Source organism: Choristoneura fumiferana, chromosome 16, assembly GCF_025370935.1.
Source record: "Choristoneura fumiferana chromosome 16, NRCan_CFum_1, whole genome shotgun sequence".
Lineage (NCBI taxonomy): Eukaryota > Metazoa > Arthropoda > Insecta > Lepidoptera > Tortricidae > Choristoneura > Choristoneura fumiferana.
Genome location: NC_133487.1, coordinates 16,707,767 through 16,728,690, shown reverse-complemented (window position 1 = coordinate 16,728,690; position 20,924 = coordinate 16,707,767). Strand labels below are relative to the sequence as shown.

General features: G+C 40.8%; 1 protein-coding gene and 1 pseudogene across 2 annotated transcripts; both read left to right on the top strand.

The window, feature by feature from the left end:
• The first annotated feature begins 900 nt into the window (after positions 1-900).
• Positions 901-6,603, top strand: LOC141436254 (uncharacterized). Of its 2 annotated transcripts, XM_074099157.1 has the most exons (4): positions 901-957; positions 3,773-3,914; positions 4,937-5,042; positions 5,401-6,603. In XM_074099157.1, exons 1-4 carry the CDS (start codon positions 901-903, stop codon positions 5,870-5,872), a joined length of 777 nt encoding a protein of 258 aa, XP_073955258.1. In that variant the 3' UTR covers positions 5,873-6,603. The 2 variants fall into 2 exon arrangements, with proteins under 2 accessions (XP_073955258.1, XP_073955256.1); XM_074099155.1 differs by lacking the exon at positions 901-957 and having other exon boundaries at positions 3,750-3,914; positions 5,383-6,603.
• A 619-nt stretch (positions 6,604-7,222) lies between these two features.
• LOC141436385 (pleiotropic regulator 1-like) lies at positions 7,223-19,767 on the top strand (annotated as a pseudogene).
• Positions 19,768-20,924: the final 1,157 nt, after the last annotated feature.

Genomic DNA, 20,924 nt, shown 5'->3' with positions numbered 1-20,924 from the left:
ACGTACTTTGCTTACCAGCATGTTAGTTACCAGATGCTATCATCTGGTAGCATGGTAAACGGTTGTGTTGCTCTGAGGATGAACTCTGGTTGAGTTCGAAACGCGTCAGCGTAGTTTGGTGGTGGTTATAGTTATGTTTGTGTGATTTGCGTGTGTTCTTACAGTGTAGAGGTGGTTGAGCGCATGAACACACATTTGTTGCATGACGTAGCTATTATAAGATCACGAGGCAGGAAAGTAATTGTTTATACTTAGTTCATTGATTGAAATGGACTCCACTCTGCAAAGTAACGCCTGTCACGCCTGATTCAATAAATTATAAGATACAATACAATTCAATGACTCTATTTAGCGATCAAGTTTTTGCGAGGTACCGCACTTGTAGCGACGAGATTTTTTTTATTAGGAGAGGGCAAACGAGCAAGCGGGTCACTGATGGGAAATGATAACCATCGCCCATGAGTACCAACTACTCAAGTAAAGTCATTGGTCCGATCCGTTGCCAGCCTTTTAAGAAAGTATAAGACCTTTTCTTGAAAGCCCGATGTCATAGTTGTTGAGATGCGGTTTCAAATCATCCAGGGTACAGTCAAATGCAAAAATAAGTATCTATTCGAACCACTCAAAAATATGTTACTACGGCCTTATTGCTTCGGAATAAGAGTCTGTGGTACATATTTTTACACTTGACTGTACCTACCTGAAAAACTTTTCTAGTTTAAGGGGCTGTTTCACCGTCCATTGATTAGTGTTAACTGGCGGTTAGGTGTGATGCTCTCTATTTGTTTTGTTCGAATAGACGGAGACGGTATCACATTTAACCGTCGGTTAACGCTAATCAATGGATGGTGAAACAGCCCCTAAGAATCTTTAAAAAAACTTGTTTTTCTCTAGCTAAGCATGTCGTGCGGGGCCGAATGCCTCTCACTGGGGCCTCCTCCGGATTCGATCCTGAACATGCCGCCGCCGCCCCTCCCGGCGTTCCTCGCGAGTGCGGCCAACCTCCCCCCCCCTGCCGCGCCGCCAAATGCCCCCCACAGAACCATGAGGACAACTCGCTGTTCCCTGGGGTAGAATATCACGAACTGCCGAGACACGGTGAGTCTGAAAACTATGAAAGGCAAAAAGAACGAAAGGAACAAAATTTTGTGACATTAGGTAAACAACAAAAAAAATAAGAATAAGTCGTTACGAAATGGTCAAAGGTCGACAATTCTGTATAATGTCATCCTTTCGATCAGCGCTGGTCTTCCATTGGACTATCAGGTTATTATGAGGAGTCTTGAGCAGTGATGAGCAAAGTACGTCCCGCGGGCCAAATCCATCCCGCCGACGTACTATGGCCTGCAAAAGTCGATGGACAATTCCAAAACATAATCGTCTGACGCGAGAAACAGCGCCATCTATGTGTTTGAAGTGTATTAGCGGTATTTACTTATTTACTAACTTAGTTAGTTTATTAATATCTCACTAGATGGCGCTGGCGCTGACCTTAAAAAAATATTTTATACTCATGTTAGAAATTTTATATTTCGCTGCCGTAGTAACTAAATTATGTCCCTGCCTGGGTGGGACACCGTGGGATGATACCGCGAATCGCGTAACGACATTTTCTGTCTCTTCGTACTTATCGTAAGAGAAGGAGAATATTATATTCGCATTACTATCGTTTCTTGTTCAATTCTTTGTGTGTGTGAAGTTCCCAATCCGCACTGGCCCGCGTGGGAACTACGGCCTAAGCCCTCTCATTCTGAGAGGAGGCTGTGACCAGCAGTGGGACGTGTATGTTATAGGCTGGGAGGCTGATGATAATGAAATTCTTTATTTATGATGACCCATGTTGCGAATGAGTGTCAACTTTAGTAATCTCCAAATCTAGCAGTAAATTTACAAAAAACACAAACTCAATATTATCGCCTGGTGGGATTTGAACTTGTGACATACGAACGAAGAACGAAGTTTCATAACCACTTGACCATATACTGTTATCATAAGCGATGAAATCGGATCTATATCGGGTCGTCTTAAAATAATCGTAAGTCATGCATGTTTAACGAAACTTAAAGAGGGTAGACTGAAGATCTTCAAACTACCAGGCTAAGTTTTTATTACAAAGATTTTGCTACTTGTTCAGCTGCTTGCAACATCGTTTGATCGTCTCTTTCAAGTTGAATCTGCTGATTATCGTAATATTTTTTAAATGAGTTCTCATCGCAATAAGATGGTTAAAAGTTGTGAAATTATTAATTATATGAAGAAGAAAAAATATGTCGGAAATTTCTAGAGAAATTAATGTGAGTTTTTTTTTGTTACGTTCATCCTACCAACTTCTTCATTAAAATGATATCTACGTTATAATTTTATGTTTATTATATGTTACAGATAAAAACAGTTATATTGTGCAAGACTGGTTTAATCACACAAAAAATAATGTTAAAGTCGTTCCTTGGCCTGTCAGATCACCGGATTTAAATCCCATTGAAAATTATGAGTTGTTTTATAACCATGTCAACGTTGGATAACAAAAATAAGCGAACTCGGAAACGTTAGAAGCCCACTGTTAAAAATAAAGGACAGTATTCGCGGCTCTAATATGTGTAAAATCTATGCATCGATGCGATTCTTTTGCAAGCAGTTATCGACAATCATGGTGGTTACAACAGTTATTAAAATAAAATTGATAGTTACGTGTAGACCGGGTTATATACTCAAACAATTATGTTATAATAAAATATATACGGTGCGGATATTTTCAGGGTATGTAATTAATAACCTAATAATTAATTATACACATAAATTATTTAAGTATAGTGTGGTAATATTTTTTTGCTTCATACAAAAATACCATTCCGTTCAAAAAAATTCATCCTCGCATTAACATTAAATTAACTGTATTTTTTTAAATTTAATTTAATTGAAACCAATTAATAATCGTAATTATTACGACGATGCAAATAATCGATCCTTAAAATATCCGCATCTGATTTCCTAGCACACTGTATTATATGAACCAAAATATTTATCTTTATTTGTGATCCTGTAGGTATCACTTTGTTATGAAAAGTAATTATTTGATTATTATGAACAAAACTTTTAATTATACCTTGATAGTTTAGTTTACTTATGTGAGATAAGTGTGAAAGTTCAATACATGACTGTAATCTTATTATAACTGTCAGTAACACACTACAGTGGATCTACGCCATCAATTATTGATAAGTAAATGTTTAAAACTGGAAACTTCAATTATTATAGTTTATAACGCGTACGAGTCTTATGATAACCCGTCTCAGGTATAATTTACTTTCAAATACTATTTTTTTATTGTGGTTCAGCTTCAATCCTCTTTCCAGAATCGGAAATGAATACTTAAGCTAATACCTCAATAAAATGTTAAAATACAACTTTTGATCAGGTGCTAATAAAATAACTGAAAACCTCACACGACACACAAAAAATATTTTTTCATTTTATTTTAAGTAGTTGTTGAAACATCCCTAAAACATTTAATTGGCGTATGAATTCGTAATATTAGACTGGGCACAATAAAAAAAGGATTTAAAAACTCAAACACTGATTTAAAACATAGTGTAATCGATTCTACTCTTATTCTGCGCAAACTACTTTCTGGTTTCAGTTATTTAATTGATATATAGTATATAATAACTGCGTCAATATTTAATGAATAGAAATATTGTTTTAGGAATAAAAATTTTATGTTTAAACTTCTAAGCGTGTATTATTGGGGCCTCCGCCGGATTCGATCCTGAACATGCCGCCGCCGCCCCTCCCGGCGTTCCTCGCGAGTGCGGCCAACCTCACCCCCCCCTGCCGCGCCGCCAAATGCCCCCCACAGAACCATGAGGACAACTCGCTGTTCCCTGGGGTAGAATATCACGAACTGCCGAGACACGGTGAGTCTGAAAACTATGAAAGGCAAAAAGAACGAAAGGAACAAAATTTTGTGACATTAGGTAAACAACAAAAAAAATAAGAATAAGTCGTTACGAAATGGTCAAAGGTCGACAATTCTGTATAATGTCATCCTTTCGATCAGCGCTGGTCTTCCATTGGACTATCAGGTTATTATGAGGAGTCTTGAGCAGTGATGAGCAAAGTACGTCCCGCGGACCAAATCCATCCCGCCGACGTACCTTCCAAATTATTATATAGCACTCATGGCCGGCGATAAATAATACCTATTATTTTGATCGTCTTGAAATTAATAAGTAATATATTATGTAGATACACCGGTAGGTAAAGGAGTCAGCTCGACGTGCCGCGTAGTAGAGAATAGAGGTGAGGTGATCAAAAAAATTCAAAACGAAATAATTTTTAGTTTAATTCCGGCGCTACTCTAAAATATTTGTCACTTTTTGGCACCTTTCAAGAAAGTTTGCCTACCACTTGTCATGAGACGGTGCTAAGCGTAGGCAAAGCGTAAAAGGGTTAGGTTCATCTTGAATTTGGGGTTAGAGGATCCCATTGCCAGCTAAAACCTCGCCATCATTATATCAACCGTAAAACTTCCACTGTTCGACATAGGCCTCCCCCATAGACCTTCACGCGTGGACCTTCACGTGAACGTACTACACGGTCTCCATTCGAGAACTTTTGACCCTAATGGCCATCTGTTCTCTGTGTTATATGGCCTGGCCATTCCACTTCAACAAGCTAATCCATATACATCAGTGATCCTCGTTCTTCTACGACTCTACGTATCTCCTCAAATCTGATTCGATCCTGTAGAGAAACTCCGAGCATAGCACTCTCCATAGCTTGCTGAGCAATTCTGATCCTATAAGGTCTGTGGTGTAGCACCACGTTTAGGATTAAATTCTGAAGCCGCCACGCTTCGCAAGCGTATTGACGGGCTATAGGATATAAGATAAGGTAAAATCTATGGATATATAATTAAATTGGTGGTTTATTGCAGAGCCGGCCGGTGGCGATGACACGTGGTTCCTGGTACTCATCACGTGCTGCGTAGCCGTGCTATGCATCGCAGCACTGCTCGCGCTATTCCTGCTCAAATGTCGCGAGTGAGTACCTACCATTATACAAATAGGGCAAGAGCCCACAACAGCCAGACCGTAGTTATTTTATAAAAGCTAATTTTTTATATAAGTTCCTAACACAGTTGCAAGATTCTCAACTATTAAATGGCTGAATATTGTATTCAGTTTCAGAAAGACAGTGTCTTCAAAGTTACTTTGACCTAATTACTAATTTGTTCCTACAAATTTATAAAAACTCCTCTAATCTAACTATTTCTTTACCAATTTATTACTGACTTGCTTCTCTATTTTAATTTTGATTTTAACCATACTTTTTAAACCCACTTTACTTTCAACTAACTCATTCTCTCCGAATACCTCTAAGGTATTTATCCATTCACAGAGCGCGAGGTGGCTGCAAGACTGGCACTGGTAAAGCTGGAGGCTCCAACGCCCTCTACGGGGGCGCAGCCCTAGACTCCAGGGTCCTCTGGGCCGCCTTGACGCCCCGCGGCACGCGGCACTTCGTCGCCGACACCTACCCTCATGATGAAACTGAAGACCACCATTACGAATGCGTTGAGCCTCCACTGTACAAGCTAGGACCACCAGAAGACTTGGCCATAACCCGCCATTTCAACGTCGAATACGAAGACCCGGCTCCTTTAATTGAAAGCTACAGCGACCGTACTGAGGAATACTTCCGCAATGGCATGGAGACTCTACGGCGAAGCACCAGACCCCTCGTGTCCTCCCCGACCAGAATTGAACGACCCAACTTACCTCCCCTCAACCTCCAACCGAGGACGCTCCGCCGTGCTCCCCACTCCCGCCGCGTCAGTGATGCCAACAACGCAGAGAAATCAGCCATCTGAACCGAGGGGGGCGCGGTATTTTCCGTCGCCGACTCCGCCGATATCGATTACGACTGGCAATCCGACAGCGCCAACGTCGATCGCCTCGTGTAACTGGTCTTTCTAACTTATGTCCGTCTGCCTCACTCATATTTTACGACAAAGTGATAGACATGTTCCGCCAACCGTGAGCCGGATATTGTAAGGACCATTTTTCATCGATTTCTTCGTGTTTTTTCTATATTAAACGCAAACAAGCTTCGAGCACGTAAATTGCAAGTTTGAAATGTCGTTTCGTTCAGTGCTTACATTTTGTTTGAACTTATAATGAACAAAGTGACTAAAAGCTCTTTTTAATTCGTCGGTGTCTATAACGAACTAGGTATTTTATTTATATTACAGAACTATAATAAACTAATGTAAATAAATGATTATGATTAAGTTTATGCCATTGTAAAACGCGATTAGAATCTAGTCCTTATACACATTAACTATACTAAGCAGTTGTAGGTAATTTCGATGTAGTAAACATCAAAATCTCTAGTCAATGTATCTGAAGCCGTCACTTTTTCATGTATTTTCTGCGGTGGTAATTGATGTCTATTTCTATTCTCAACTAATTAATAATGCACTAGTCATCATAGCAAAGGTAAACATTAATTCAATAACTAGGTACAATTGCATAAATGTCTGTGTTGAAATTTTTGTAATAACCGCCTTTTGTACGTATTAATAAATTATTTCTTGTTTTACCAGTATTTTTTGTGATACTTATCCTCACCTTATTATTCACACATTCATAGAATTCGAAGATAAAAATAAATGCTATACGTACCTAATACGTCCCACAGGGGCGAGATGTAAGTTTCCTTGCGATGTTTGGAACGAAATTTTACGTAATAATTGATATCCATTAGTGTCTTCTTCGACCTCGACATGGTGGAATCATCGATTGTATCGATGGAGCTATATTTCCAAATAAAATATAAAAGAAGATTAGAACGAAATATAGTACTATACTCAGCGGCACAAAATTTGGCCCACTCTACATACAGAATTACTTGTTGTTGTTGTTTCTTTAAAAAAATATGGCTTTGTCCATTGGAGGACAATTTTGCTAGTGTCTAGTAGTTTTTGCCGTTGTACGGTAAAAAAAATCTAGAAAACGAAATATGTGAGGTGTTGGTGGAACGAAGATGTTATCTACAAAATTACTTATTTTTGCATATATTTGAAGGTTAGATGTTTTGCCGCTCAGTATATTAATAGTAAACATTAAAATACTTTTCCTTTTAGAAAATGAAATACGCCTTCTGATTTCCGAACGAAAAAAAAAAGAATGTCACTGTCACTTGATCACATCGTTCGTTGTCTGTCAAATTTATTTATGTCAAATTGACGCGACGCCACAGTCTAGCATTGCTTTTTAAATATTATTGTAAGCAATATAACTATGAAATTAATAACATATGGACTGTAATACTAGTTAATTAAAATAAATTAAGTGCTAATTGATAATTTAATAGTAAAACAAAATGGCCGACGACGTAATAAAGCATTCTGTTCACACATTAGTGTTCCGATCGTTGAAACGGTCTCATGATATGTTCCTGGCCAACCAGGGCATGCTGCCGCCGATAGATGAGACGGCGTGAGTATTTAATCTATAATTTAACACCTTAACAGTAAAGAAACCAGTTTTATTTGGGTAATTTGTTAAATTTCAGCAGTGAGTGAGGTTATGTTTTGGAAGTTAAGTTTACAAGCACTTTTCTTATCGAATTCTTGTAGAAGGGAGTACAAATGTACCTCAACGTTGATCGATTGTCTTTATTACTTACCTACAATTTTTTTAATACACTTGCAAGTGGTAGTGATTTGTTAAATATTTAAATCACCTCATTCAAAAATACTATTTGAAAGTGTCATGAACATTGCTACAGTAAAACTATACCCGAAATGAAATTAAGACTATTTAACAGGATAAAATGGAAATGTAATTTTCTACTACTCCAATTCAATTCAATTTTGGACCACTGTTGAGTAGTACCTCTTAAAATTTTCTAAATCTAAAGTGGCTTTATCAAATCTAAAAAAAACAAATCAAAGTAAAGAAAAATACTAACTATAGAGTATTATCCCGTGGGATGCCCGCATGCCACACTGGTTGGTAAAGTAATTTGCTGTGATTTAATGCTTGCCCAAAATGACCCAAAAAAGTTCCAGCTGACATGAAAGATTAACAAAAAAAAAATATTACTCAAGGAACCTTTTATAAATCTTATATTTTAACTAGGCTTTAGTAGAGCAAATGTGATGTGTCAGCCTCATGGGGAGCCTCAGGTACATGTTACTCTCTCCCTTGTACTGAAACCTAGTCTGGATGCAAAAGTTTGTCTAACGAACTTGTATATCAGCATTGCTTCGTCTGAAAGTGAAAGATTCTGTCTTAAGCTAGTAACACACTGACGCCGGAGGTGGTGCCGGTTGTAATATTCGAGCTACGCCATGCTTATTTCCCGCGCAGTTTTCTGTGTGCCCTCTTTCATGTTAGCTCAAATATTACAACCGGTACTGCCTCCGCACCGCCCCGCTACCGCTCTTTGTGTGTTTGACGCTTTATAGTTTTTATAATAATAATAATAATAATAAAGTTTTATTTTCAGGCATTCAAAGTACACCCATATTATGTAAAAAATAAAGTTAAAATTAAAATTAAAATTAAAATTAAATCAAATCATTAAAAATAAAGACACAAAAACAAAATAGCAATAAGGAATAGAAAATAAAATAAAATAAAAATAAAATTAGGTTGTACCTACTTTCGGTTCTCGTTTTGATGGGCGGAAAGCCAGTACCTAAAGATGGAACTGTCCACATCGAGATAGACCGCACTTAAGATGCTGTTCCGCGAGCGACGCAGCCCCTCCCAAAAGGAGGCTATGCGCGCGCGCACAACAGCATAGAAGTCAGGTACTCCGGCTTCAGCAAACATGGATGAGGCACTGCAAAACCTGGGCAGACCCATAAGGGCCCGGAATATGTTATTATACTGCACCCTTATGGAGCTGTACGATTTGCTGTTGTGCCTCACCCAGAGTTGACAAGTGTAGAAAGAAAGACAATAGGCGTTGAATAACGTGCACTTGACTTGCCTGCTACACCTGGCAAATCTCCGGGCCAACATGTTCCCTCGGACCGCCAACGCTCTCCTCTCCCTCTCCATATCCTTGTCGTCCCTCATGTCATCCGTTAGTATATGGCCCAGATACTTGAACTGCCGCACAACGCGCACTATCTCACCATTCAGTCTGACCTCCGGCACATTCTCCGGACCCCTTCCCGCCTTGAAAACCATAACTTCCGTTTTAGCTACATTATATATCAGCCCATGAGAGTTGACATAATTCTCACAGACTGATACCAATTTCCTGAGGCCCTTAATGGAGGGGCTCAGCAGCACCATATCGTCAGCATAGCTGAGACTGTTCACACAAACACCACCTATGTGACAACCAATTTTGGTGTTCCTCAGCCTCCCCATCAAGTCGTTGACATATAGGTTGAAGAGGTCCGGAGAGGTTACCCCACCTTGGCGCACCCCGCATTCTAATATATAGCTATCAGATGTCATGTCGCCCCATTTCACACAGTTAGTTTGGTTTCCGTACCAGTACTTGAAAACTCGTACCAGGTCCTCGGGCACACCAGAGCCTCGCATTTTGCTCCATAGAATTTCATAATTCACAAGGTCAAAAGCTCGGCTCAGGTCGAGAAAACATGCGTAGACAGATGTGCCATTACTCACGTAATGGTTTATAGCATGTTTCAAGCTAACAATAGCAGAGTCTGTGGAAAGACCGGGACGGAAACCAAACTGCGCATCATCTATGTTAACAGCCTTGAGCAGTACGGGCTGCAACAACCGTTCAAATATCTTACCTATTACAGTTCCTAAGGAGATTGGTCGATAATTAGCCGACGATGACAGTCTCCCGTCCTGTTTTGACAATCGGAACGACAACGGTACGAATCATGTCTGGCGGGAGATAAGAGTATCGCGTACATAGATTTAGTAGAGTACAAAGCTTCTTGTATATGCTGTCACCTGCAAAGAGTATGTGCTCAAGACTAAGATCATCATGGCCTGGTGATTTGCCCCGTTTCATGCTCATAACCACTTTCTCGACTTCCTTAGGCAAGAAACGAATAAGTTGTTGTGGTTTAGCCTCCAAACTACAACTAAAAGGCCTATCCTCGAGCACACACTCCACTGCCGTCTCTGGTATACATCTCGGGGAAATTTTAAACCTATCACTAAAGATACTGGCTATCAGCGCCGGTTCCTGGCACCCATCCACGCTCACAGGTAACTTTTGTTTAAAATTAAGCTTCTTAATTTCATTCCAGAATTTAATAAAATTTTTATCTTTTCTCGAGGCCGCTAAAATATCTAGTTTAATTTTTTCTTCGTTGTTTTGACACCAACGCAATTTGTTTTTAAAAACTCTTCGACTTTCGCACATTCTTTCAAACACTGGACCGAAGGATGGCTTACCAGAGCTTAGCCAGCTATTAAAATGCATTCTAAAAATACCATGGCTTTCCTTGACATGGAAGTTCCAACCGGTACCATTGGTCTTATTTTACTCTTACCAGAACGAGAGCACTTCGTTGTCTTAGCACCTATTCTTAAAGTTGTTACAATACTTGTATATAAGTTATTAATAAAATTATGATGATCATGTAAATATTTACAAGTATTCAATACATCACAATCATTTACGTCATTGCATATGTTACAAATAAATATGTCATTAATTTCAGTCAGATGTTTATCACAGTATTTAAAATAATTATTAATTTGCTTATTGTCTCTGCTCCCCCAACGCACTCCTCCCTGCCCGTGACCCTGTCCATCGGCTCCGGAGGCATGGTATCTAGTTGCTAGATCCAGGTTACAGACAACGCGTAAAGGCAGATGGTCCGACCACGACACATCACTTATAACATCCACCGAGACAATGGTGTCCCACGCAGCTTTTGTGGTAAGACAGTGATCCAACCACCTTTGGGCACCATTTGCATCACTGATGAACGTGAATGAGCCCGAATCAAGACCGAGCTTCTCCACATCTGCACACAACCACTCCTCCTGCACACAGAAGCTGAAAAGCTCCCGACCGAAGCTCGCGCTTGGATGTGCGTTAAAGTCTCCGAGTAAGAAGACTACTTGTGCATCACACTCCTCAATTATTGCGCTTACGGCGGCCAGGCAACCGATGAATTCCGCGAGATTGTCAGGATGGTCCGTGGGCATGTAGATATTCATCACAAGTACTACCCGAGAGTCCAAAGCAATACGAATTGCGCTGATCCTGTCACTGTCGCACTTAACAACAGACACGTCTGGGAACCTCGCCCTCCTCCACAGAATTGCCAAGCCTCCATATGGCCTTCCCCGCAGCACGCCCGCCGATGTGTCCACCGATGAAGACGCCGTACATGCAAAATCCGCATCTATACCATGCACGAAATCTAAGTCGTGCTCCAACAACCAAGTTTCCTGTAGAAGGACGATATCAGCTTCCTTACATAAATCACGCACATACGCCACAGACCTTTTAATCGACTTACAGTTGTACGAAACCATAGTAGTCTTCGCATATTTATTATCTAATTTATTAATGGGTGTACTTATCATATTGATTGATAAAATATTAGCTTTCTTAGTTCGTCGTCGGCCTTTGTGATTTAACAAAGCGATCGCGGAAAATCCTGTACTTAATTCCTCTGGTCCAGAATGAGCAACAAAGGAATTTATCTAATTTACATTTAGGTACAATAACTTTAAATGACCTAAAGTCTGTTTCTTGTTTTTGGGCAAGTAGTTGTATATCTATACACTCCTCGCCCTGTTTTTGTATATATTCCTTAAGGTGGTGAACATCCATAGTCTTATCTAGCCGTGATACATATATAGCCGCATGTAATTCCGCTACTAATAAATTGCTCGATGATGGCGCCGATCCGCACAAGTTACCTTTGCGCATAACTTTCTTTTTACGTTGGACCAAAATAAAGCCATCATCATGCTGAGAAGAGTTTGCCCCTATTCCTTTGGCGTAGAGTTTAAAATCGTGTCGCGCTTCCTAATGACTACTTCACGATAACTTGGTGCATGATATTCTATGCCTTCAGAATCGGTGCGGGTAGATGTTTGTGCTTGCGGTGATGTCAGTGTTAGTAAACTTCGCGGAGCGGCGCTCGGGCTATCGGGGTGCGGGGAGTTTCCCGCACGCCGCCGCCGCCCGGCTTGTTTACTTTTGTGAGATGCGGGGGTATTAGCGTACCGTTGTTGAGTGTGATGCGTTATTGATGTGTTGTTCTCAGAGCGTTTCTGACCCTGCTTCGAATTAGAATTATTATTCTGATACATTTTCCTCAGGAGTTGCTTGATGTCCTCCATGTCTGTTTTTAACAATTCAATGTCTGTGGCGCAATTGTCAACGTTCTTATTCTTGTCTGCCTTTAACTGGGTCAGTTCACTTTTTAGCAGACACATTTCTTTCAGGAACGCAGTCACGTCGACATGGTCAAACGTGACAGGTGGTAGCTTATTTAATTTTCTAGCAACGAAAACAGGCAGTATCGTTGGTTCCGTTTCTTTGATCAAATTAAAAATTTCAAGGAGCGATTTTTCTTCGGAGCCCTCCTTACGTCTCATCAGTCTCTTGTGCGGGGCCAACAATGCCATAACCACTTGCCGGGCATTTTCAATTTCGTCAAAAGCAAACGCGCTCATACAAATTTGAAGAAGTGCCTTGTCATGTAGAACATCAACCTTGTCCACAACGAAAGCCAGTAATTCATTTATTATCACATTGCAAGCTGAGCACTTGAGGTCACATGTAGAATTATTTTGCCCATTACAATTTATCGCGGCTGCTGCGCCGGCGCGTGTATTCGGCGGAGAGCGATTCATCGTACACGCGCACCGTGTGCGACGAACGACACGAGACTTTTAGTTTTATAAAAATCTAACTTTATCTATTTTATTTTAAACCATACTGGGCCTCTGCAAAGTAATGCATAAATATAAGTAAGATTTATTGGTTGTTGCAGTGAGAAAATCCTCCGGTCAGTCAAAGCTCGTGATAGCTACGGGCAGGTGATGGCAGCTGTGCAGAAAGCGCAAGCGGTCAAACAACTAGAAGTAATGAGCAGACCGGAGACCCCACACGACACAGGTGATATTTTTTCCCGTTTTTGCAAGACATATTTTCCCAATGTTGACATAGAGACATTACACACATGAGGAGACTGTTTGGTTTATGAAATTTGATCTTAGGAGACACAGCATAGCAGTAGGACATTACAGCTGATTTTATTTAAAACATTGATAACGTCGGCAGAGATGGCAGAGTCAGCAGCAGCTAGGCGGACAGTGCACTCTTACCGTACGCGGGCCCCCGCCGCCGCCGGCCGCCGCCGCGACCGCGCTGGCGCCGCGCAAGCCCCCCACCATGCCCAAGCCCCGCTGGCACGCGCCCTGGAAGCTGTTCCGCGTCATATCCGGGCATCTCGGATGGGTGCGCTGCGCCGCCGTGGAGCCCGGGAACGAATGGTTCGCTACAGGTAATACTCCTTTAAATCAAGTTTGGCTTTGCCAGCCATATTGGGCACATAATAAACAAGCGTAAAGGTTCGCCTTTGTTGCACATGGTATGGAGGACATCATTTGAAATATTAACTACAAAATACAATACAATAACTCTTTAATTAACACCAACACATAGTGTGCTCGCTAATCCTGCCGTGAAATAGCCAGTGCTTGCATTGTTGTGTTTCGGCATGGAGAGTAAGACAGCCGGTGAAATTACTGGCATTGAGGTATCCATCTTAGGCCTAGCTAGGTTGGCAACGCATCTGCAATCCCCTTGTGTTGTAGGTGTCTATGGGCGGTGGTAATCTCTTACCATCAGGTGACCCACTTGCTCGTTTGCCATCCAGTTAATAAAAAAAAAAACACAAATAACAAAACGCATTCAAATCGGTCCACCCGTTTAAGAACTACTGTGTCACAGACAGACACACACACACACAGCCAGACACACAATATCGGTAAACTTATAATAGTTATATTACCCCTCTTTTCGTGTTGGGGTAAAAATAATACATTGCGCCTTATGGCCCGATTTTCAGCTGTCGCGTTTTGCCGACCGTGGCGTCAAAGAGTAAAACCTTTACATATAAGTTTGACTCCAATGTCTGTCTGTCTGTGGCAACCATCGTAGCCCAGTGCACGCACAGGTTGGGAACTCCCGGACTTACATCATAAGTGTCTTTGTGTCGGATAGTGTCTTTTTCAGCCTCGTCATTGGTGGGGTCATTGATAGTACCGATGAAGTTACAGATAGCGCGCGAGTTGAATGCAGAGCTCAGTAATGCGATAGTGTTGCGACCTTATTAGAGTTAATGATGACGAAATTATCGACATCCAGAAAGAATGATATTTTAATTTTCACTTTTTTTATCTTTCGCTCCATACACACATAATTATGTATAATATACAGGACCATCGTAGTCGCAACGTGTCTCAACAAGATGGATGTAACTCGATTAAACCATCAACAAAAAAAAACGGAGACGAACTCGGATCAGTCATCATTAAAAACAAAAAAATAATACGGGGTGCAATATAAGTTAACGCGATCGATATGGGTACGACAGATCAAGGATAGCACTACACTAATGGCGACTGAGGCGGGGCGTGTGGCTAGCGGGGGGAGAGGCTCCCGCCCTTCACCTCAGGCCCCCGCTGCATTCAACTCGCGCGCTATCTGTATACATTTTTTTTTAATTGATTGATTGACTTGCATCATTATTTCCAGGTGCTGCCGACCGTGTGATCAAGATCTGGGACCTGGCCAGTGGCAAGTTAAAAGTGTCACTCACAGGGCATGTCAGCACAGTCAGAGGTAACTTTACCGGGTGTGTAATGATCGGTATAACAACATTTGATATGATTTGAAAGGATAGGAGCTTCACGGAACTTTTTTATAAAATAAACCTAACCTAACCTAACCCAAACCAAACCACCACCAAACCACCAAACCCTAACCCTGTAAGCCGTGGTGGCCTAGTGGTTTGGCCCATCGCCTCTCAAGCAGAGGGTCGTGGGTTCAAACCCCGGCTCGCACCTCTGAGTTTTTCGAAATTCATGTGCGGAGTTACATTTGAAATTTACCACGAGCTTTGCGGTGAAGGAAAACATCGTGAGGAAACCTGCACAAACCTGCGAAGCAATTCGATGGTGTGTGTGAAGTTCCCAATCCGCACTGGGCCCGCGTGGGAACTATGGCCCAAGCCCTCTCATTCTGAGGGGAGGCCTGTGCCCTGCAGTGGGACGTATATAGGCTGGGATGATGATGATGATGAACCTAACCCAAGTACATGAATTGAATTGATTAAAATAAAAATAAAATTTTTTTTTTCAGATGCTAGATCCATATCGTGTTAGTAACAGAAACTGTAGAAACTTACAGACTAGTTAATAAAAAAAAGATAAGTTTGGTTTTTAAGATAAATTACATTATATCAATTGTTTCATTATGTCAATTGTTGTTATATACTTTGTTACGCACCAAACTTTACCTTATTCAATCAAACAACTGTTTACTTATAATATAAATTGTCAATAAGTGTTAAAAGTTGGAGGAGCGGAGCGTTCTAACACAGGCTTTTTAGCCTAAAGGACGCCCCAGGTACTGTAACCTACTTACCTATAAATATGAAATAAAGATATTTTGATTTTTGATTTTTTTTTTGAAACAAACATTTGTTCATGCTATAATCTTTGCTTATTCAGTATCGATTGTACTGCAAACGCATATGTGCATTCAGCAGCCTGGAAAATGTATTGCGTATACAATAACAATGTTTCATAATCAAAACGGAAATGACTAGCCAAATCGAAACTTTAATTCCGATATACTAGTTCATCAATATTATTAAAAATAAATACATTTATGTTGTGTCATTTTTTAATTACAAGCAATTCAAATACTGCCCAATATTGCTCATCATCATCATCATCATCATCATCAGCCTATGTTCGTCCACTGCTGGACATAGGCCTCTCCCATGGCACGCCACTGAGCACGATCCTCGGCTACTCTCATCCAGCTCTTGCCAGCCTCCCTGCGAAGATCATCGCTCCACCGAGTCTGAGGACGTCCTACACTACGTTTGCCGATCCGTGGTCTCCACTCAAGAACTCGTCTACCCCAACGGTTATCGTTCTTCGGGTTATATGGCCGGCCCACTTCAGCGTGCTAATGCGGTGGGCTATGTCGATAACTTTGGTTCTCTGTCGGATCACTTCGTTACGAATTCTATCTTTCAGAGAAACTCCGAGCATAGCCCTTTCCATAGCACGTTGAGCAACTTTAAATTTGTGACCAGCCCTAACGTGAGCGTCCATGTTTCAGCACCGTATGTCATGTCAATACTGCTCACTACATAGAATTTGTTATTTCCTAAGCGTACGTGAATATGTACATTTATTTATATTTATTTTTTGGCAGGCTTGGAGGTGTCGTCTAGGCATCCTTACTTATTCAGTTGCGGTGAAGACAGACAAGTTAAATGCTGGGATTTAGAATACAATAAGGTAACATTAACATTTTATTCACAGCACATTAATATTACAGACGTGCATTATACGACTTTGAAACCTTGATTAAAGTAAGAAAAAAAAGATTTTTTTTTTACTTGGCCTTAAAACCATGAAAAACACATGGCCATGATGATATGTAACTTTTTTTTATTATGAGAGGGAGGCAAACGAGCAAGCGGTTATCTGATGTGAAATGATCACTACCGTAAACTGCTTCAACTTTGCCATCTCGCCCCAACATTGCCTGATTTGATTTAAAGTCGATAGCCCGTATAGGGTTTAAAGCTTTTATCTCCGTAATAATAATTCCCGTAGATAAAAGTTAAAAAAATTATACGAGTGCTAAGTTATCGACTCTAAATGAAATCAGGCAATGTTGGGGCCAGAGGGCAAAGTTGAAGCAGTTTACGGTACTGCACATGAGTGCCAACTACTCAAAGAGAGTCATTGGTCTGTTGCCAGCCTTTTAAGATAGTATAAGCCCTCTTCTTGAAAGCCCGGATGTCATAGTTGTCTGTCCAGAAACACTGCTGACGGAAGTGGATTCCACAATTTCACTGTACGTGACAGGAAGTGCCGAAGGAAATGCACAATCGTAGATGGCTTTTCATCAAGATGTTGTCGATGAAATTAAGACTTTCGGCGGGAGGTGCGATGGTGGAATTTCGCAGCTGGTAGCAGGTCAAATAATTCTTCGGAGCATTCACCTCAAATTGTCGAATGTAAAGTTGGTTTCAGACTAGCGTTTTTTTCTGCGCGTATGCGATCTTTTTGTGCATACGTGCTTACACCGAACGCGCGTTTTCCTGCGTGTTCAACGCTCGAAGAAAACTAAACCGCATCTGTGCGCGCATACACGTTTAAAAACCGGCCAAAGAGAGCGTGTTGGACACGCCCAAAAATAGGGTTCCGTAGCTATTACGAAAAAATAAGTAATATTTTTCTAAGGATTTCTTCTATTTTATACGGAATCTTCCAAGTTTAGGTATATTTATACCTTAGGCTGCTTAACCGTTATAGTTTTCCTTGAAAATTTGATATACTTACTACCATTGTGAATTTTTTCAAAATTTCCACCCACCGGTGGTTTTAGAGGGGGGGGGGGACGCTCGATTTTAATGAAAATTTGCACTTTAAAGTTGAATATTTTGCAAACAAATCACTGAATCGAAAAATCGTTTTAGCAACCCCTAATGATTTTAAAATACCTATCCAACGATACCCAACACTACAAGGTTGGATGAGAAAAAAAAACACCCCCACTTTACGTGTATGGGAAGTACACTAAAAAAAATTTTTTTTGAACGTTTTGTTGCACCATTTTGTCGACATAGTTTACATACATATTCGTGCAAAATTACAGCTTTCTAGCATTGAAAGTCCCTGAGCAAAGCCGCGGACGGACAGACGGACAGACATGGCGAAACTATAAGGGTTCCGTTTTTTGCCATTTTGGCTCCGGAACCCTAAAACGAGCTTTACGCGCAAATAGCAAGCTAGTCTGAAACCACCGTAACCATATTTCTCCAGGTGATCCGTCACTACCACGGGCACTTATCGGCGGTGTACACACTGGCGCTGCACCCCACCATCGACGTGCTGGTGTCGGCCGGGCGCGACGCCACCGCGCGCGTGGGGACATGCGCACTAAGGCCAACGTGCACACGCTCACGGGACACACCGACACCATCGCCTCGCTCGTGTGCCAGGCTAGCGAGCCCCAGGTACCATATCTATACATATACAGGGTCTAACATTTAGATACAGTATAATTACTTGGAGTTAACACTTGGGCATGCCTTCAGTCAATTTTCATCTTTGAGGTCCATCCCATCTTAGACCTCTAGGTTGGCGACGCATCTGCAATCCCCCTGGTGTTGCAGGTGTCTATGGGCGGTGGTAATCTCTTACCATCAGGAGACCCACTTGCTCGTTTGCCATCCAGTCGAATAAAAGAAAAAGCATCAAGGGCGGAGCAAGGAGAGGCAGATGCCTACAATTCATACTTTTCTCATTCTCTATTGTTTTTATTTATAAACAAACAAATAATATATACAATAATTAACAAAAATAAATAAAAAAAGAACTAAAACTAACTTACTCTAATCCAAAAAATCTATTTCTACGCGTAAATTATTAGATACAGCTATCGCCGATATCGTGGGAATTCCTAAAATTACATTGTGGTTTTCATTGACGTTAAATTGAAAACCCATGCTAAATTTCATGAGTCTAAACCCAGCGGTTGTTATTTCGAGATTTTATCCCTATCCCATGGGTATATCGGGATAAAAAGTAGCTTATGTGTTATTCCAGAAGTCCAGCTGCCTACATACCAAATTTAATGACTCTAAGCCCAGCGGTTGTTTATTTAGAGATTTTATCCCTATCCCGTAGGAACACTGGGATAAAAAGTATCCTATGTTTCAATCCAGATGTCCAGCTACCTACATACCTAATTTCATGACTCTAAGCCTAGCGGTTGTTTTTTCGAATTTTATCCCTATCCCGTGGGAATATCGAGATAAAAAGTATCCTATGTTTTAATCCAGGCTATAAATTAACTTTTCGCCAAATTTCATCCAAATCCGTCCAGCCGTTTCAGCGTGAAGAATTAACAACTCACTCACTCACTCACAAACTTTCACATTTATAATATTAGTAGGATATTAAGAAGTAAGATATCATCCAAATCGCAGAGGGGCCAATCAACTTTTTTACCGACTTTTGGGCGTCTCCTGCGTTACCAAAATTGTCTCTGGGCGTTACCAAAAAATCGTACTTCCAACAAGATATTTCACGGTTAAATAGGTTGAACTTACGTAGGATGGCATGTATTCATCATATGTACACTATCTATTAAATTACAGAAAAAACATGTTTACTTACAAAAATCTGCAATTGTTTGAAAAATGTTGCGGACAGATTAGTGTCGGTAAAAAAGTTGATTGGCCCAGAGACTGACTATTAGGCAGGGTGTCCACAAGGCTGGCTCATTTCTCATTCTCCATAGCAACTTGCCGCCCGGCCCTTGTAAAGCATATTATCGCCGCAGATAATAACGGGGTCGCACGACTCGACGCTCCGTCTGTGGGACCTGGCGGCGGGACGCGCGTTGTGCACGCTCACCAACCACAAGAAGTCCGTGCGCGCCATAGCGCTCCATCCCGCGCTCAACACCTTCGCATCAGGTAACGTACCTTTATCTACACCCATATAGTAAATCCTCAATTATGCGTTCAAAAACCATAGGTAATGACCAGCATTACGACATTGGACTCTATTATGAACACGGCTGTATCGTAATGGTCATTATTTCATACATCATTACAGCACCCGGGGGGGGGCGCCGCGACCTGCGCGAGGCGCAGCGGGCGCAGCTCCTGGGACAGACATACCTACCTAGTTCTCGTTAATGCAGGTCATTCTCAATGGTTCTTGAACACATGATAGAAGATTTAATGTATGGATATAGATAAAATATTGTATGCAACTGTACGTACTAAGGCCTTAAAACACTCATGTGACCCTATTATGAAATTTGGCTACGCCTCGTTTCATAAACCCACACTACACTCGTGTTTTAAGGACCCCTATTACGATACAGTTGCATAAAATACTAGTTTATAGGCTTTTTTTTAAAGTGTACCTTTTCTTTCAAAATGTATTTAATTTGTTTATACAAATTTTATGAGTCAGTTTTGTGATGCCCTATACAGTGTATGAAAATAGTCACAAAACTGACATTTCTTTTAACTATCGGAATCGATTGTGCTCTTGATTCTGAATAGGAGACATGTTTTTAAAATTGAAAAAAAGTAGGTACACTTTTTTGTGAAAACGTCCTTATACACGTAAAACAAAATGGATAAACTTGAGTTTGTAATTTTTTAATGTCGGTAAATGCTTGCATTTATTGCAAATGGCTGGCGTATTTGTTTTTGCGCGTTTTTGTGCGTGGAAAAAAACTCCGCGAGAATCGCACTTTAGTACTAGACTGCCAGCTATTGAGGTCACGCACGTTTCCGCCTAACCATTAATCATGTTTATTGTATTTTTGGATACATATTTTTTTCTAAATCGTGTGTCGCTAGCGTTCGTGTCGTTACGGTGTACTATGTGAGTTATTTTTAATTCGAAATGTATCCCCCGGAAAAACAACGTCACGGCTTGCTGCAACGTTGCTTACTGCTGAGTGGGTCCATTTTACACCATTGAACACTAATGTTGTCAGTAGAAAGGAAGCATAATGTGTTTGCCTGTATTTGTGTTTCTATTTTACGTTTGTGTCATTTTTTTAAAATTAATTTATTTATTAATATTAGCACATACATAACAATCTATTATCAGTACGCCAAACTCTAAAACAGTTTGTTGGCGTCGCGCTCTGGT

What these genes read in the sequence shown, in the direction of transcription:
- LOC141436254 (XM_074099157.1), top strand. Translation starts at nt 901, where the DNA reads ATGTCGTGCGGGGCCGAATGCCTCTCACTGGGGCCTCCTCCGGATTCG. An exon ending in CTCCGGATTCGATCCTGAAC is followed by an intron (nt 958 to 3,772) that starts ATGCCGCCGCCG and finishes TCGATCCTGAAC; the next exon opens with ATGCCGCCGCCGCCCCTCCC. An exon ending in TCACGAACTGCCGAGACACG is followed by an intron (nt 3,915 to 4,936) that starts GTGAGTCTGAAA and finishes GGTTTATTGCAG; the next exon opens with AGCCGGCCGGTGGCGATGAC.